Source organism: Schistocerca cancellata, chromosome 4 (genome assembly GCF_023864275.1).
Source record: "Schistocerca cancellata isolate TAMUIC-IGC-003103 chromosome 4, iqSchCanc2.1, whole genome shotgun sequence".
Taxonomy (NCBI): domain Eukaryota; kingdom Metazoa; phylum Arthropoda; class Insecta; order Orthoptera; family Acrididae; genus Schistocerca; species Schistocerca cancellata.
The window spans coordinates 611,571,364-611,590,628 of record NC_064629.1 but is presented as its reverse complement, the minus strand read 5'-3'; the positions used below and the strand labels follow the sequence as shown (position 1 = coordinate 611,590,628).

Here is a 19,265-nt window from a genome sequence, read left to right as displayed (position 1 = left end):
TAGTAGTTACAAGGTAAACACATTTTGAAATAGAAGCCATTGGAAACTAATAGAAATTTACATTTTCAAGGCAGGTGAAATTATTCAAAAATTAGAGGAATGCAGTTCATTTCATTTTGTTTTAATGTAAAAGTTGGTGGACAACTGATGAAGTATGGTTTAATTGTCCACATATTATATAAATAGTTCTAAAAATACAAGGTGTTTGTAATTAAACTTTTGCGATTTAAGATAGCACCCATGAAAAACCAGTGATTGTAGGACAATGATACTTTGTGGAAACACTTGTAAGGACACCATTAAGAGAAATAACAAATAAATAATTGAAAGAAACATGTTTTAATATCCAAATTAGAGGGTAACATTTGTTAATGGCATACCATCTTGGCATTCCGGGTTCAAACACTGCTCAATGTATTCACCATCTTCATCCATTTCAGCCTGGAACTGCACTATACATAACATTTCACAATTGTTTGTAGCACTTTTTGAACAGTCAACTATGGACTGTTTAGCTGTCATGACACAGCTCCTGCACAGCATGAAGATGGCACATTGTGTCCAGCACTCCAATCACGGCAACAGTAACTTCTTCAACAGTTTGTGGTGCAATTGACCATTGATATCTCCTAGCAGCAATTCCCAAGTCACCAGTTAATACAAACTTCCATGTCATGTTCTTCAATCCTGGTGCAGAGAGAGAACCTTTCCATATGCGTTGATACTCATGAAGAGCAGTAGTACTATTACTGTTGTTTTGAAAAATCAGCTTCATGTGTAAGGCCCTGCTCACCTTGTCTAGACCTGTGTTGACTGTCTGCAACATTGATGCTTGTGTTTAAGTCCTACATCACCTAATGCACCTAATGCAAAGTCATGACACTAACACTACTAACAATGCAAATCCTGCAGCACACAGTTAGAACATCATCCCTATAAAGTTTACTATGCATGTAGTAAAAGTTTTCTGTCTACACTACCTGAAATAATGACGTTTTAATTATAAACACCCTCTATATAGCATTTTATTCACCATAAAATTCTGTTCCTGAAAAATTAACAATATATTCCAAACTGCTTTAATATATTATACAACACTTAAAGGTGTAAATGTGAAATATTTACAAATACTGTGAAAACACAATCTTATGTCTAACAACTACAAAAAAACTGTAGAAAATGGTGGAAACTGCATATGGTGATCAATATTTCTTCATGTGATTCTAAACTCAGTGAACTGACTGAAGTATCAAACAAAAAAACGTTTTATGCAATTGCAGGCTTTCTCAGCGTATTTCAGCTATGAAATCTTCACGAGTTATCAGCTGAGTGGCATCGCCTTTTAGTTGCAACATTTCAATGGATTGCATATCCATCATATTCAGGCAAAATGTTAGACTATGAAGGCTGTACTACTGCAGCTACATAGGTGCGTGACAGACAGCATCCTGACACTTCGCCTGAAGATGATGGATACACAATCCATTGAAATGTTGCGACTACTAAACGACACCACTTGGCTGATAACCTGTGAAAAAACATTTTGTGTTTCTTGGTACATTATCCTCTACCTTCAACATTCTACCCTACTGTTATTCATATTGTCATTAGATACATTCAGATCTCATTTCAAATGATTTTCAATGTCTCAATGTATTATTACCATTATTTTACTATTCATTGATTGATTTTGATTTGGTCCCATTTGATTGAATTTTGTACAAAGTGAGTACTTGTAATATAGGACAAGTCAACTTAAACCTATTTTCTTACAATATTTCACCTATTTATTACAATTTAATACATCAAAGTGGCAATACTTATAATAACGTTGCATACATTTTTCACTCATTTTTTAGCTCCTGAAAAATTTACATACTACATTATACTCATATTTTCATTTTTCTCTCAGTTCTCATGTTATTTACATATCATAATATGTTCAGTTAGTTACAGTACCTCTATAACCATAATAGTAGCATTTTCATTCATTGATACATATACTCTTCTATATTATAAAATTCTTTTTCCATTAAATAATCCTTTACAAGTTTTTGAAATGTCTTTTTGTTCACATTGTCCTGCAAACTCTTTGAAAGGCATTTTATAAGTGTGACACCCAAGTAGGGGGGATCTTTTTCAGCAACTCTCAATCAGTGTTGTATACTTCTCAGCTGGCCTTTATTTTTTGTTTCATATGTATGAACATCTGCATTTCTTTCTAGTACTGCATTTCCTTTTATTAGTGATATTATTGTTTTGTAAAAGTATAGATATGGAAATGTCAGTATTTTTAGACTATGGAAAACAGTTCTGCATGAGTCTCTTTTTTTATTGTGTGAGATGGTCCTAACAGTTTTTTTTTCCCATTGTAGATATTCTTTTTGTAGTGTTGCTGCTGGAGTTTTCCCAATCCCCAAACAGTAATTCCATATTATAGGCATGGCTCAAATAGAGTATGGTACACTGTACATGGAAGCTCCTTGTTGGCCTGAAGTACAAGCTGTTTCATAACAAATATTGCAGTGCATAATTTACAGCAAACACGGTCTATATGTTGACTTCACTGGAGTTTATTGTCAACTGTAATCTGCAAAAATTTAATAGTGGTAACTTCTTCCAGTCTTGTTTCAGCTATGAATATATCTGTGTGTTCTTCCTTTTCTCTATTTGGGAACATAATGAACATTGTCTTTTTTATATTTCAAATTAAGTCTTTTGTATAAGCCACTGTGCTGTGTTATTTATCAACATAAACGCACTTCTTTCCAGTGCTCTCATTTTTTTTCTGCATTCATTAGTCATCTGCATATAATATTTTTTTATATTTCTCACTGACATCAATATTGTATACAAATAGGTTGAACAGAAGTGGACCAAGTACAGAACATTGAGGCGCTCCATACTTAATACACTCCTGGAAATGGAAAAAAGAACACATTGACACCGGTGTGTCAGACCCACCATACTTGCTCCGGACACTGCGAGAGGGCTGTACAAGCAATGATCACACGCACGGCACAGCGGACACACCAGGAACCGCGGTGTTGGCCGTCGAATGGCGCTAGCTGCGCAGCATTTGTGCACCACCGCCGTCAGTGTCAGCCAGTTTGCCGTGGCATACGGAGCTCCATCGCAGTCTTTAACACTGGTAGCATGCCGCGACAGCGTGGACGTGAACCGTATGTGCAGTTGACGGACTTTGAGCGAGGGCGTATAGTGGGCATGCGGGAGGCCGGGTGGACGTACCGCCGAATTGCTCAACACGTGGGGCGTGAGGTCTCCACAGTACATCGATGTTGTCGCCAGTGGTCGGCGGAAGGTGCACGTGCCCGTCGACCTGGGACCGGACCGCAGCGACGCACGGATGCACGCCAAGACCGTAGGATCCTACGCAGTGCCGTAGAGGACCGCACCGCCATTTCCCAGCAAATTAGGGACACTGTTGCTCCTGGGGTATCAGCGAGGACCATTCGCAACCGTCTCCATGAAGCTGGGCTACGGTCCCGCACACCGTTAGGCTGTCTTCCGCTCACGCCCCAACATCGTGCAGCCCGCCTCCAGTGGTGTCGCGACAGGTGTGAATGGAGGGACGAATGGAGACGTGTCGTCTTCAGCGATGAGTCGCTTCTGCCTTGGTGCCAATGATGGTCGTATGCATGTTTGGCGCCGTGCAGGTGAGCGCCACAATCAGGACTGCATACGACCGAGGCACACAGGGCCAACACCCGGCATCATGGTGTGGGGAGCGATCTCCTACACTGGCCGTACACCACTGGTGATAGTCGAGGGGACACTGAATAGTGCACGGTACATCCAAACCGTCATCGAACCCATCGTTCTACCATTCCTAGACCGGCAAGGGAACGTGCTGTTCCAACAGGACAATGCACGTCCGCATGTATCCCGTGCCACCCAACGTGCTCTAGAAGGTGTATGTCAACTACCCTGGCCAGCAAGATCTCCGGATCTGTCCCCCATTGAGCATGTTTGGGACTGGATGAAGCATCGTCTCACACGGTCTGCACGTCCAGCACGAACGCTGGTCCAACTGAGGCGCCAGGTGGAAGTGGCATGGCAAGCCGTTCCACAGGACTACATCCAGCATCTCTACGATCGTCTCCATGGGAGAATAGCAGCCTGCATTGCTGCGAAAGGTGGATATACACTGTACTAGTGCCGACATTGTGCATGCTCTGTTGCCTGTGTCTATGTGCCTGTGGTTCTGTCAGTGTGATCATGTGATGTATCTGACCCCAGGAATGTGTCAATAAGGTTTCCCCTTCCTGGGACAATGAATTCACGGTGTTCTTATTTCAATTTCCAGGAGTGTATTTCTGATTTCAGATCTGCATCCAGTTTCTGTTTCCACATACTGCTTTCTGTTGCTGATGTATGATTTTACGCCTTAGCTGCATGTCCACAAATACCATAGCTTTCAATTTTTTTTTCAATAAGTGTAGTATGGGTGATTGTGTCAAACACTTTAGACAAATCCAGAAACATAGCAGAAACAGAGTTTCTTTTGTCTAACACATCTATAATGGATTCTGTTAGGCTTGATATGGCAGTTTCTGTAGATCTCTCTTTTTGGAAACCATGTTGTGCTGGAATCAGAATACTGTGCGTCTCCAGGAATGTGGTCTATCTGCTATGCATGAGCATCTCTAGTATTTTTGAGAAACCACAGGATAAAGACACTGGTCTGTAGTTATTTGGAACATTTTTGTCTCCTTTCTTAAATATTGGTACTACTTTGCTTTCTTTTAATTTTTCTGGGAATGCTCCTCTAAATCAGTAATTTGCAATATCAAAAAGAGATTTGCTTATTTTTTCATTCACATGTTTTATTAAATAATTTGATAGTTCATCATCTCCTGCAGACTTTTTGGGTTTTAATTTCTGGATTATTTTTATGAGTTCTGTTTTTGTGACTGGTTCCAGGAACACTGAGTGGGATGGTTGGCCAAGTTTGTAGCCTGCTTCGACCATTGATGATTTGTCTCCCCTTTTAAATTTTGTACGGCATCTATAAAGTTGCTGTTTAGTATATTAGCAATTTTTTCCATCTATAACTATGTTGTCATCCATTCTCATCAACTTAATAAAATTGCTATTTTTTACACTTTTTTGGCTATCTCTTTCACTGTTGATTATATCCCATGTTGTTTTACTTTTTTGATTTGAATTTGCTATGGCTCTGTGTACTGAAATGGCTTTTGCTTCTCTTATTAATTGCCTATACTTCTTCTGATATTGTTTATATTTCTCCATATTCCATGCTTGTCTGAGTTCTGTCGCTCTAGTCCTGAATTCAATTATTTCTTTTGTAATCCATTTCTTACTGTGATCCTGCTTTTTCTGATAGGCTGCTTCATGGAAGACCATGAAAGTGATGCATTAGTGTGTTAAGAAATACATCATACTTCTCATTTGTACCTTGTGCTTGCATTGATTTGGTCCATTCTTTTTTCCTCAGTGTTGTTTTGAAAATGTTTATGTTTTGTACATTGATAATCTTGACTTCTTTCTTATGTTGCATTTCTTCTGTTTTTGAGCTCCTATTTATGTGGATGTGAATTATTAACCCATGATGGTCAGAGATTGGTGTCCATAGAACTTTTGCTTCACATTTACTATTTTCAGTATTTGTGATTATGTTGCCAATGATGGTCTGACTATGATCAATTACTCTTGTAGGTACATCTATTATCGTTTTCATGTCACACTGTAATAATGTCTCTTTCAGTTTTTGTTTTGGTTTTGATTCTTTACCTATATCTATGTTATCTATGTTACAGTCTCCACATATTACAACATCTTTCATTTTAATGTTCATTAATAATTTTTCTAGGTATATATATATATATATATATATATATATATATATATATATATATATATATATGAACGTAATAGAGGGAAACGTTCCACGTGGGAAAAATATATTTAAAAAGAAAGATGATGAGACTTACCAAACAAAAGCGCTGGCAGGTCGATAGACACACAAACATACACATAAAATCTAGCTTTCGCAACCAATGGTTGCCTCGTCAGGAAAGAGGGAAGGAGAGGGAAAGACAAAAGGATTTGGGTTTTAAGGGAGAGGGTAAGGAGTCATTCCAATCCCGGGAGCGGAAAGACTTACCTTAGGGGGAAAAAAGGACAGGTATACACTCGCACACACACACATATCCATCCTCATATACACAGACACAAGCAGTAGGATCCTACGCAGTGCCGTAGGGGACCGCACCGCCACTTCCCAGCAAATTAGGGACACTGTTGCTCCTGGGGTATCGGCGAGGACCATTCGCAACCGTCTCCATGAAGCTGGGCTACGGTCCCGCGCGCCGTTAGGCCGTCTTCCGCTCACGCCCCAACATCGTGCAACCCGCCTCCAGTGGTGTCGCGACAGGCGTGAATGGAGGGACGAATGGAGACGTGTCATCTTCAGCGATGAGAGTCGCTTCTGCCTTGGTGCCAATGATGGTCGTATGCGTGTTTGGCGCCGTGCAGGTGAGCGCCACAATCAGGACTGCATACGACCGAGGCACACAGGGCCAACACCCGGCATCATGGTGTGGGGAGCGATCTCCTACACTGGCCGTACACCACTGGTGATCGTCGAGGGGACACTGAATAGTGCACGGTACGTCCAAACCGTCATCGAACCCATCATTCTACCATTCCTAGACCGGCAAGGGAACTTGCTGTTCCAACAGGACAATGCACGTCCGCATGTATCCCGTGCCACCCAACGTGCTCTAGAAGGTGTAAGTCAACTACCCTGGCCAGAAAGATCTCCGGATCTGTCCCCCATTGAGCATGTTTGGGACTGGATGAAGCGTCGTCTCACGCGGTCTGCACGTCCAGCACGAACGCTGGTCCAACTGAGGCGCCAGGTGGAAATGGCATGGCAAGCCGTTCCACAGGACTACATCCAGCATCTCTACGATCGTCTCCATGGGAGAATAGCAGCCTGCATTGCTGCGAAAGGTGGATATACACTGTACTAGTGCCGACATTGTGCATGCTCTGTTGCCTGTGTCTATGTGCCTGTGGTTCTGTCAGTGTGATCATGTGATGTATCTGACCCCAGGAATGTGTCAATAAAGTTTCCCCTTCCTGGGACAATGAATTCACGGTGTTCTTATTTCAATTTCCAGGAGTATATTTACCGTCCATGTTTCACTTCCATACATGGCTACACTCCATACAAATACTTTCAGAAATGACTTCCTGACACTTAAATCTATACTCGATGTTAACAAATTTCTCTTCTTCAGAAACGCTTTTCTTGCCATTGCAAGTCTACATTTTATATCCTCTCTACTTCGACCATCATCAGTTATTTTGCTCCCCAAATAGCAAAACTCCTTTACTACTTCAAGTGTCCCATTTCCTAATCTAATACCTCAACATCACCCAACTTAATTCCACTACATTCCATTATCCTCGTTTTGTTTTTGTTGATATTCATCTTATATCCTCCCTTCAAGACACCATCCATTCCGTTCAACTGCTCTTCCAAGTCCTTTGCTGTCTCTGACAGAATTACAATGTCATCGGCGAACCTCAAAGTTTTTATTTCTTCTCCATGGATTTTAATACCTACTCCAAATTTTTCTTTTGTTTCCTTTACTGCTTGCTCAATATACAGATTGAATAACATCGGGGAGAGGCTACAACCCTGTCTCACTCCCTTCCCAACCACTGCTTCCCTTTCATGCCCCTCGACTCTTATAACTGCCATCTTGTTTCTGTACAAATTGTAAATAGCCTTTCGCTCCCTGTATTTTACTCCTGCCACCTTTAGAATTTGAAAGAGAGTATTCCAGTCAACATTGTCAAAAGCTTTCTCTAAGTCTACAAATGCTAGAAACGTAGGTTTGCCTTTCCTTAATCTTTCTTCTAAGATAAGTCGTAAGGTCAGTATTGCCTCACGTGTTCCAGTATTTCTACAGAATCCAAACTGATCTTCCCCGAGGTCGGCTTCTACTAGTTTTTCCATTCGTCTGTAAAGAACTCGTGTTAGTATTTTGCAGCTGTGGCTTATTAAACTGATTGTTCGGTAATTTTAACATCTGTCAACACCTGCTTTCTTTGGGATTGGAATTATTATATTCTTCTTGAAGTCAGAGGATATTTCGCCTGTTTCATACACCTTGCTCACCAGATAGTAGAGTTTTGTCAGGACTGGCTCTCCCAAGGCCGTCAGTAGTTCCACTGGAATGTTGTCTACTCCGGGGGCCTTGTTTTGACTCAGGTCTTTCAGTGCTCTGTCAAACTCTTTCACGCAGTATCGTATCTCCCATTTCATCTTCATCTACATCCTCTTCCATTTCCATAATATTGTCCTCAAGTACATCGCCCTTGTATAGACCCTCTATATACTCCTTCCACCTTTCTGCTTTGCCATCTTTGCTTAGAACTGGATTTCCATCTGAGCTCTTGATGTTCATACAAGTGGTTCTCTTATCTCCAAAGGTCTCTTTAATTTTCCTGTAGGCAGTATCGATCTTACCCCTAGTGAGATAAGCCTCTACATCCTTACATTTGTCCTCTAGCCATCCCTGCTTAGCCATTTTGCACTTCCTGTTGATCTCATTTTTGAGACATTTGTATTCCTTTTTGCCTGCTTCATTTACTGCATTTTTATATTTTCTCCTTTCATCAATTAAATTCAATATTTCTTCTGTTACCAAAGGATTTCTAATAGCCTTCGTCTTTTTACCTACTTGATCCTCTGCTGCCTTCACTACTTCATCCCTCAAAGCTACCCATTCTTCTTCTACTGTATTTCTTTCCCCCATTCCTGTCAATTGTTCCCTTATGCTCTCCCTGAAACTCTGTACAACCTCTGGTTCTTTCAGTTTATCCAGGTCTCATCTCCTTAAATTCCCACCTTTTTGCAGTTTCTTCAGTTTTAATCTACAGTTCATAACCAATAGATTGTGGTCAGAGTCCACATCTGCCCTTGGAAATGTCTTACAATTTAAAACCTGGTTCCTAAATCTCTGCCTTACCATTATACACTCCTGGAAATGGAAAAAAGAACACATTGACACCGGTGTGTCAGACCCACCATACTTGCTCCGGACACTGTGAGAGGGCTGTACAAGCAATGATCACACACACGGCACAGCGGACACACCAGGAACCGCGGTGTTGGCCGTCGAATGGCGCTAGCTGCGCAGCATTTGTGCACCGCCGTCGTCAGTGTCAGCCAGTTTGCCGTGGCATACGGAGCTCCATCGCAGTCTTTAACACTGGTAGCATTCCGCGACAGCGTGGACGTGAACCGTATGTGCAGTTGACGGACTTTGAGCGAGGGCGTATAGTGGGCATGCGGGAGGCCGGGTGGACGTACCGCCGAATTGCTCAACACGTGGGGCGTGAGGTCTCCACAGTACATCGATGTTGTCGCCAGTGGTCGGCGGAAGGTGCACGTGCCCGTCGACCTGGGACCGGACCGCAGCGACGCACGGATGCACGCCAAGACCGTAGGATACTAGGCAGTGCCGTAGGGGACCGCACCGCCACTTCCCAGCAAATTAGGGACACTGTTGCTCCTGGGGTATCGGCGAGGACCATTCGCAACCGTCTCCATGAAGCTGGGCTACGGTCCCGCACACCGTTAGGCCGTCTTCCGCTCACGCCCCAACATCGTGCAGCCCGCCTCCAGTGGTGTCGCGACAGGTGTGAATGGAGGGACGAATGGAGACGTGTCGTCTTCAGCGATGAGAGTCGCTTCTGCCTTGGTGCCAATGATGGTCGTATGCGTGTTTGGCGCCGTGCAGGTGAGCGCCACAATCAGGACTGCATACGACCGAGGCACACAGGGCCAACACCCGGCATCATGGTGTGGGGAGCGATCTCCTACACTGGCCGTACACCACTGGTGATCGTCGAGGGGACACTGAATAGTGCACGGTACATCCAAACCGTCATCGAACCCATCATTCTACCATTCCTAGACCGGCAAGGGAACTTGCTGTTCCAACAGGACAATGCACGTCCGCATGTATCCCGTGCCACCCAACGTGCTCTAGAAGGTGTAAGTCAACTACCCTGGCCAGCAAGATCTCCGGATCTGTCCCCCATTGAGCATGTTTGGGACTGGATGAAGCGTCGTCTCACGCGGTCTGCACGTCCAGCACGAACGCTGGTCCAACTGAGGCGCCAGGTGGAAATGGCATGGCAAGCCGTTCCACAGGACTACATCCAGCATCTCTACAATCGTCTCCATGGGAGAATAGCAGCCTGCATTGCTGCGAAAGGTGGATATACACTGTACTAGTGCCGACATTGTGCATGCTCTGTTGCCTGTGTCTATGTGCCTGTGGTTCTGTCAGTGTGATCATGTGATGTATCTGACCCCAGGAATGTGTCAATAAAGTTTCCCCTTCCTGGGACAATGAATTCACGGTGTTCTTATTTCAATTTCCAAGAGTGTATAATCTATCTGATACCTATTAGTATCTCCAGGGTTCTTCCATGTATACAACCTTCTATCATGATTATTAAACCAAGTGTTAGCTATGATTACATTGTGCTCTGTGCAAAATTCTACTAGGCAGCTTCCTCTTTCATTTCTTAGCCCCAATCCATATTCACCTACTACGTTTCCTTTTCTCCCTTTTCCTACACTCGAATTCCAATCACCCATGACTATTAAATTTTCATCTCCCTTCACTATCTGAATAATTTCTTTTATTTCATCATACATTTCTTCAATTTCTTCGTCATCTGCAGAGCTAGTTGGCATATAAACTTGTACTACTGTAGTAGGTGTGGGCTTCGTATCTATCTTGGCCACAATAATGCGTTCACTATGCTGTTTGTAGTAGCTTGCCCGCATTCCTATTTTCCTATTCATCATTAAACCTACTCCTGCATTACCCCTATTTGACTTTGTGTTTATAACCCTGTAGTCACCTGACCAGGAGTCTTGTTCCTCCTGCCACCGAACTTCACTAATTCCCATTATATCTAACTTTAACCTATCCATTTCCCTTTTTAAATTTTCTAACCTACCTGCCCGATTAAGGGATCTGACATTTCATGCTCCGATCCGTAGAACGCCAGTTTTCTTTCTCCTGATAACGACATCCTCTTGAGTAGTCCCCGCCCGGAGATCCGAATGGGGGACTATTTTACCTCCGGAATATTTTACCCAAGAGGACGCCATCATCATTTAATCATACAGTAAAGCTACATGCCCTCGGGAAAAATTACGGCTGTAGTTTCCCCTTGCTTTCAGCCGTTCGCAGTACCAGCACAGCAAGGCCGTTTTGGTTATTGTTACAAGGCCAGATCAGTCAATCATCCAGACTGTTGCCCTTGCAACTACTGAAAAGGCTGCTGCCCCTCTTCAGGAACCACACGTTTGTCCGGCCTCTCAACAGATACCCCTCCGTTGTGGTTGTACCTACAGTACGGCTACCTGTATCACTGAGGCACGCAAGCCTCCCCACCAACAGCAAGGTCCATGGTCCATGGGGGGGGGGGGGGGGGGGGGATGCAATAACTATCCCCATTAAATTCCACATAGAGATATATTTCGCAGTAAGTCATACACATGTACACAGCTTGCGATACAGAACAGAACTAGAAACTAACATGGAGGCTTGGCAGAGCCATCAGAGTCCAAAGATGGTGTTAATCACGGTCAATACGACCTATCAAAGCCACACTTTGATGTATTTCACAGTCTTTTTGTGGTGCTGTGTGTGATGGTTCCTTTATTACATTTAATCCACTATCAATTGTTTCTGTTGATGCATTTTGATCTTTCTGTTTTTTGTTGTTTGAAAATTTAAATGGTTGTTAATAACAAGTTTAACATGAGAGTAAATTAGTGTGAAGCTGTTGTCAGCATGCCTTGTTGCTCACACGAAGTTTCAAAATAAACAATACTCATTTTGTGCCCATCTCTGTGGCCAAAGTCGCTAACTCATATTTCTGTGGTGGCACTCAGCCAGGGGTAAGCTGGTTCGAATCCAGGTAGTGAAAATTTTCACTGCCAGTATTTTTCTGGCAAGGGGAAGAGACGTGGTGGCATAAAGTTCCTGATCAACAGGCCTTGCGCCAACATCCTGGTTTAAATACCAAACCTCTCTGCAGTGTCTTATGAAGTGATGGCATGTTGATGGTGATATGTCTTTTGGATGGGGCAGTCAAGCTTGGCAGTTCCCTTGGTGCTGTTCATAAGGTTTCACACTCTCCCTTCTCACATCATCATCATTGTATTACACAAACATTACATTACACTGCACACACACGAATGCATACACACAAGACATACATGTAGTATTACAAATATTGTACTGGAGCATGCTGCAAATAAATAAATAAATAAAGGCTCATTATACTTAGTGCACTTTTTAGGCAATGAGCACCTTATGCCTAAATGTACAACTGCCCCAGAATATTATTATCTCTTCCATTTAGTTGACAATGAAATACATATTAATGTATTGTATTTTAATTTCCAAAATCAGTAATCATAAGCAGAGCAAATGTCCCTTAACTAAAGTGTATAATAAATTATCAGTGTATGCAAATCCAAAAAATTTTGACCCTTAAGTGTTACATATTTCTGTTCTCCCATGTTTAACTATTATTGTTGAAATTTCTTCCTGCCTTGTACAGAACTGTATGAATTATTTTCTCCTAGTCAATTTACAGAAAACAAATTTCATGTACTTTCTCCTTGTGTTGGTGCAAATCTCTTGTGAACTTGATTACAAAAGTTGCATCATCTTCATCATCAAAGCAAATTATTTATGCTTTATCAATATAATATGAGAGGACATTTGTATAGGATAAGAACATTAGTGGGCCCAGCATCAAATCCTATGGTCTGCCAATTCCCAGTCAGAGATCAAATCCTTAATTGTAGTGATAAAGCTGTCTTACATGAGTCCCTGCTGTCTATCAGCTAATCATGAAGTAAATGACTTATGAACTGTTCCTTCAGTGTCATCAGAGTTTTAGTTCCAGCAAAACAATGTTGGGGTCAAGTTGGATTCCACTGGAGCCATTGTGCATACCACCTGTGATGTAATTCAAACAGGAAGTAAGTCAGCAATCAGTCATAATTCGATCTGTACTCTATTGCAAACCTAGATTTCATGAGTGCATATGAAGTGAGTAACAAATGCACAAGTTATTACACATTTTGAATTAAGTTATGCACATGCTAATGTGTAATAACATGTGCATTTACAAGCCTGTTGAGGCTACATGACTCACTTCATATGCACTATTGATAGCTATACTGTAACTGAAATCTAGATTTGCAATAAAATATCGATTGAACTGTGACTGATTGCTGATGTCTTTCCTGTTTCTTTTTGGGATCTGTGCAGTCAAATGTCTTTAATCAGATATAATACAAAAAACAGTTGGTAATATTTTATCATATTATTGTGGGGTGTGTGAATTAATAAATGGTATTTTTAGGGGAAATGCCCTTCTGGAATTGAGCTTAAGACACTGTGTGTGTGTGTGTGTGTGTGTGTGTGTGTGTGTGTGTGTTAGTGAGTGTGTGTGATAGAGACAGAGGGGGGAATGGGGAGGGAGGGAGAAGGGGAGAGAGAGGGTGGGAGGAGTTTCACTTCCATCTACAATTCCTATGGCATGCAAACATTTTGTGTATATTTCAATTCTTATGCAAAAAATAACCCGTCCAATTGTTTACAATATACAGTATTACATGATGAGTATATAACATACTACAATGTTTGTAAAAATTTAGAAACCTAAATGAATACTTATGATTGAAGTGAATGCTCTATGTTAGTTGTGCTACGTTACAATACACAAATGAGTAAGATTACAGAAGTATTCATGACCTCCAATTCTCAGAACCCATTACTTTGCAAAACCCGCCATACAAGCCTTGGGAGTCTTGTGGCATGTGTTTTAAATAATATGTGTTTGAAATAACATTTACAGTTGTTAGAGGCCTGTCACAAACATACTGCTGATCAACAATATCTCAGCCATGTCCTATAGGTGACATTACAGGTGTTTGCATTGGTCAGGGCAGTGATATTAACTTTCATTCTTTGAAGAATGTCATATATGGCTTGCCATTGTCCTGCTGAAACATGACACATGAAATTGCCTGAAGGAGGGGCAGTACAATGAATTCTAAAACTACCATGCCGTAGTGATCATTGTTATGGAGTCTAATTCACATGTTGAATTTAATGGCATCATCAACCTTGTTGTTTTTCCATTAACTCACTTAACATTGCAGGCTGGATAATTAGCATTGTGTAAGCTTGTAACATGTACACAACCTTCATTGCATGACAGGTTCAGGTAACACTTTAGATGTACATGTATGGTCTATCATAGCCATGAATAAAAGGTGGTCACCAGATGTTGCTCCTCACCGCAGAATGTGGCCTTTTCTCTACTCTAGCTCTGCATTTGAATGCCTGGTACATGTCAAAATTTCACTGTGTGACAGACACATTTCCCAGAGACCAGTCGTTTTCAGTCATTTGAACTCACTACTTGTTGGTACTGTGGCCTTTGAAATTGACAAGGCATATTAGTGCACGATTTCACATTGAACTTTGTTAAATAACTCTTCTTTTATTGAGTTTGGTGTAAGAATTGAATCTCTGATCACAAAAGTGATAGTTCTGTACATTACCTCTCTGAAATCTAAATCACTTATTGCTGGTGAGCTGTTCTACACGTCCTCAAGTTGTGACTGCTTTCCGTTATTATTTATAGTTGCACCAATTTCCATAAATGTTAAAATATGCACCATCCATCCAAAAAATTCTGAGGCTGATTTTCTTCCTGGTTTGTAAGCAATGTCGGCATAGTAATTATGATGGCAGCTTGAACAATCAACTGTGAACAACAGGTTACCTTTTGCGAGGCAATGATACAACTGTCTCATGAATCAGTCCTGAGAATATCACTCACCAGTTGTCAAATGTGTGATATATTTACCACAACATGTTATAGTACTACATTATCCCCTTATCAAGTGCCTGAAGAGTCTATGTCATTAGGCACAACTGGCCCTTTTGAGAGTGTGATGTGCCAATGTGAGATGTTCATCGAAGAGTTTTATGTTTGACAATGCGTATTTGCTTCTAGATTTTTACATTTGATGCTGCCTAATGGCACAAATTCTTTAAGCTCTTGATAATGGGATAACATAGCCCCAAACATGGTGTGTTAAATATATCACACATTTGACAACTGGTGCCCAACATTCTCAGTTTCGTAAAAGATGTACTATTGATCAGTCAGCTGTGAGTAGGCAGTGTTAAGTAGTTGATGTGTGACCACAGTGAGTCAATGCTGTTGTGCCACAAATTGCAATGGAGTAACATCTCTAAATCATTCTCCAGAATGTTTTGGAGTATGTGCATAGTTAATCCACACACATTGACTCCCAAACAAAAAACAGTGATGCATGGGTGCCAGCCACAACATGGCTGAAATGCAAAATGCAAACAATTATTTTCTAGAAAAAATCATCACAGGTGATGAGGCTTGGTCTTATCAATCTGAACCTACCACAAAATATCAAAATGCAGAAATTCACATGAAGGATCAATACTTTGATGACATAACAAACATTCAAGTCAGTGTGATATGTGAGTTGAGAAACATCCACAACAATGACTTTTCAGGCAGTTGCACTTGGTCATATGAATGTTCTGTGCTTTGTACTCAACTGTGGGGAGACTATGTAGAACACCTGAAGCATTAAAACCACCATCTTAACATTTCTTTATTTTTTATTAATTCTGATTCAAAAGTTTTTGGGCTGATGGGGTGTGAAGAAGGAATATTTAACTCTCATTATCTTTACACAAATATGTCACTAATCTCTTAAGGCAGTTCCACTGATGTTTCTGTTCTTCACGGTAAGCAATAATAATAATAATAATAATAATAATAATTTGTGATCAGATTGATGACTGTGAACCTGATAAGATTAAGTGCAACAAAAATAGGAAGAGAAGTAAGTGAATGTTACCCAGAAAAATTTCATTTGTTTCAGGGATCTGTTCACTTGGCAACACTCCTACGAGAATCTCCAATCCACCAGCTTGCCTTAAAAATAGAACCTCGTGGTACACTGTACTTACGCTTGAGGCATACTGATCCTCACCAGACTTTTAAACGGCGTGGCCCTGTTGGCCTGCACTTACTCGGCCGTCCTGGAGGCAAAGTTCTGTCTGGAGCAACTTCAGGAGCTCTATTTGGAGCAGATCTGGAGACAGTTGTTAACCGAGAAAACCTAACAGGTGGTGTGCCTGGTGGTGTAGCTACAAGCGTGACAATTGCCACACAAGCAAGTTCGTCAGTTCCCATAATCATCCGGCGATGTGTGGAGGAAGTAGAGAGAAGAGGTCTAGATATCATTGGTAAGTTATATGTTACATGTTATACAATGTATATTTCAGTCTGCTAATTTCTATGTGTATTTCAGTCTGGTAATTTAGTCTTCTGCTCTGAAATAATACATTAGAATTATCAGTAGCCATACAAATGGGACATTGAAGACAAGTTCAATTTTGAAAACTGCCCTCTTGCTCCCTGTAATAGACCAAGTGAACATGTCTCCCCCCCCCCCCCCACCTTTACCTCCCCCTACTCAACTGGAATATGCCTTGCTGCTTTTCTTCCTGTACAATTATTCTCTTCCTCCTCCTCCTCCTTCTTCTTCGTTCTCTTTGGTCTTTATCCCGTATCTACTCAGGGCTGGTCTGTTATTTGGCATGTTAGTGGTATAGAGTGGCCTGGTTCCCTCCCTATTGCCACCCCCTGCCTGGGTCAGAAAGTGTATATCACAATTGTCTGCATCTAGTATTACCCCACATGAAAGTATGGGAATGTTTTCCAAAATTTTGTAAATCATGTAACTTAGGAGGGGCATGGCTATGAATCCAGTATTCACCTAGTTGCACATTGGAAACTATCTAAAAACCTGATCCAGTCTGCCCAGTATATGCCTTCATCCTTAATCTGCTGCGCAAATTCGATCCAGGGCTGGTGTGCTTACACAAAGCCTGAAAAAGTGGCATGCTAATATGTGTGGCTGTTTGGGTGGATCTTCATTTACTTTCCTAATATTATTTAATAACATAAGCATGAGTACCATTACAAACGTGACGTGAATTTATAAAATATTCTCATATTTCAATCTTCGTCATGTCATGCAAATCATGTGTGAGATTTACACCTTTATTGTTTGGCATGCACAATTGTCGTCGAGAGCAGCACTAATGTTCTTGAATTAGTAGTTGTGTTGCCTTGGAAGATGTTGGTGGTATTGTTGGTGATGGCAGTGGTGGTGGTGGTGGTGGTGGTGGTGGTAGTGGTAGTGATGTTGGCATTGGGAGGAGTGTATAGAGGCAGGCTGAGATGGGAAGGTGTGGGCCAGCTTAACACAGTCCAGTGACACTGTCTGAGTTTTACCATTGACGGCAGCCTCCAGTGTGTGGTGACCTTATCCAACAATCGGAGTATGGGAGTTAGACATCAGACCTGACCCCTGACCCTCTTTCTCCAGTCAAAACTATTATGTGCATTGTAGTGAATGAATGAGTGAAGGTGAGGTGCTTTGCTGGCAAAGTAGAGCAGTCCTTAAAGTGTGATGCCTTTGCTTGACCATACCATTGCTGGCAGGGTGGTATGCAATGGTGTGGTGACAGTGAGTGCCACAGAGTTGGGCAAGCTTGTTGAATAGCTGGGATTTGAACAGTATTCTGCAATCTGTGGTGATGTGGAGTGTGGAACAAAAATGAGAACTCGCTTACTCTTGAATGTTCATTCCACAGTTTCAGCTGAGATGACAGGAATTGGTGCTGGCTCTGCCCGGCATGTGAAATAATCAACGATAGTCAAGAGATAACCACTGGCTATCAGAGATGAGAAGGGGACTGGCAGCGCGATGGACATGGGTAAACCTTCATGTAGCGTCAGGGAAATCACCAACAGGAGCATGGATGTGGCAGCCAACCTTACTACACTGACAAGCAACACAACATTGTGCCCAACTGCAGCAGCCTGGGCAGATTCCAGGCCACACGTAGTAATGGGTAACATGCCTGGTAGTGGCCTTAATGCAAGTGTGGAGCAAGTTATGAATGCTGTCAGTGGCCTGCCAGCAGAAAACAGCTGGTAGGGAAGGTCACATCTTGCCAATGGAGGTGTCACAGAACAGTTTTGTGTCTGCACCATGAATAAAGACATGCTCCAATCTGAAGCCAGTGTCTAGGTCTTGGTGATAAGAGTCCAGCTCTGTATCAACCTCTTGTGATGCAGCAAGTGTGGCTGCAACCAGTGACCCTGGTAACACATGACAGATAATTGATAACAATATTGTCCATTCCAGAGATATGCTGAATTTTTGTGCTGAACTGAGAGAATTGATGAGGTGAGCAGTGATTGTTCATCTGCTGGAAGGCATACATGATGGATTTGTGGTCAGTAAATATCATAAAGTTCCTGGTCTCTAGTGATGGTCTAAGGCAGCAGATTGCCTCATACATGGCAACCAGCTTCCTGTAATAGGCACCAATTGGTGTTGTGCAGATGAGAGCTTCTTTGAAAATAAGGCCAGCAGTTGCCAGGAACAACTGAAGTTTTGCTGCAAGGCAGTACCTAAGGTGTGCTGGCTGGCATTGACCATCAGTGCCAACTGGGTGTCATGTTCCGGGTGAGCCAGAAGTGCATTATTGGTAAGGCTGTTCTTGGCTGTTGGATATGTCTTCTGTGGCAGCTGATATCTGTGTGAATGCCTCCATACAGTCAAGGACGCTGATCACTGAAGTGCTAAAGAGGACATGTTGAAGTTATGAAGGTTTGGGGTCAGATATCTGTCCAGGATGGTGTGTGCCTTAAAAGCATGATAGTAGCTACAGGGTCACCAGTAAGAGTCATTTGGTATGAGGTGAATGCCTCCATGCAGCCAAGAACGTTGAACACTGAAATGCTAAACAGGACATGCTGAAGTCATGAAGGTTTTGAACTGGATAACTGTCCAGGATGGTGCGTGCCTTAAGAGCATGGCAGTAGCTGCAGGGTCACCAGTATGAGAGCCAGCCGGAGTGGCCGAGCGGTTTGGAACCGCGCGACCACTATGGTCGCAGGTTCGAATCCTGCCTCGGGCATGGATGTGTGCGATGGCCTTAGGGTAGTTAGGTATAAAGTAGTTCTAAGTTCTAGGGGACTGATGACCTCAGGTGTTAAGTCCCATAGTGCTCAGA

The 19,265-nt window shown here is 42.1% G+C and overlaps 1 protein-coding gene across 1 annotated transcript in view; it reads left to right on the top strand.

The window, feature by feature from the left end:
• The window catches only part of LOC126184350 (rho GTPase-activating protein 100F), a 294,918-nt gene that overhangs the window by 139,687 nt on the left and 135,966 nt on the right, over window positions 1-19,265 (top strand). The window contains exon 13 of the mRNA XM_049926729.1: window positions 16,052-16,418. Coding sequence (XP_049782686.1) covers window positions 16,052-16,418 — 367 coding nt within the window. The remainder of the gene's footprint in view (window positions 1-16,051; window positions 16,419-19,265) is intronic.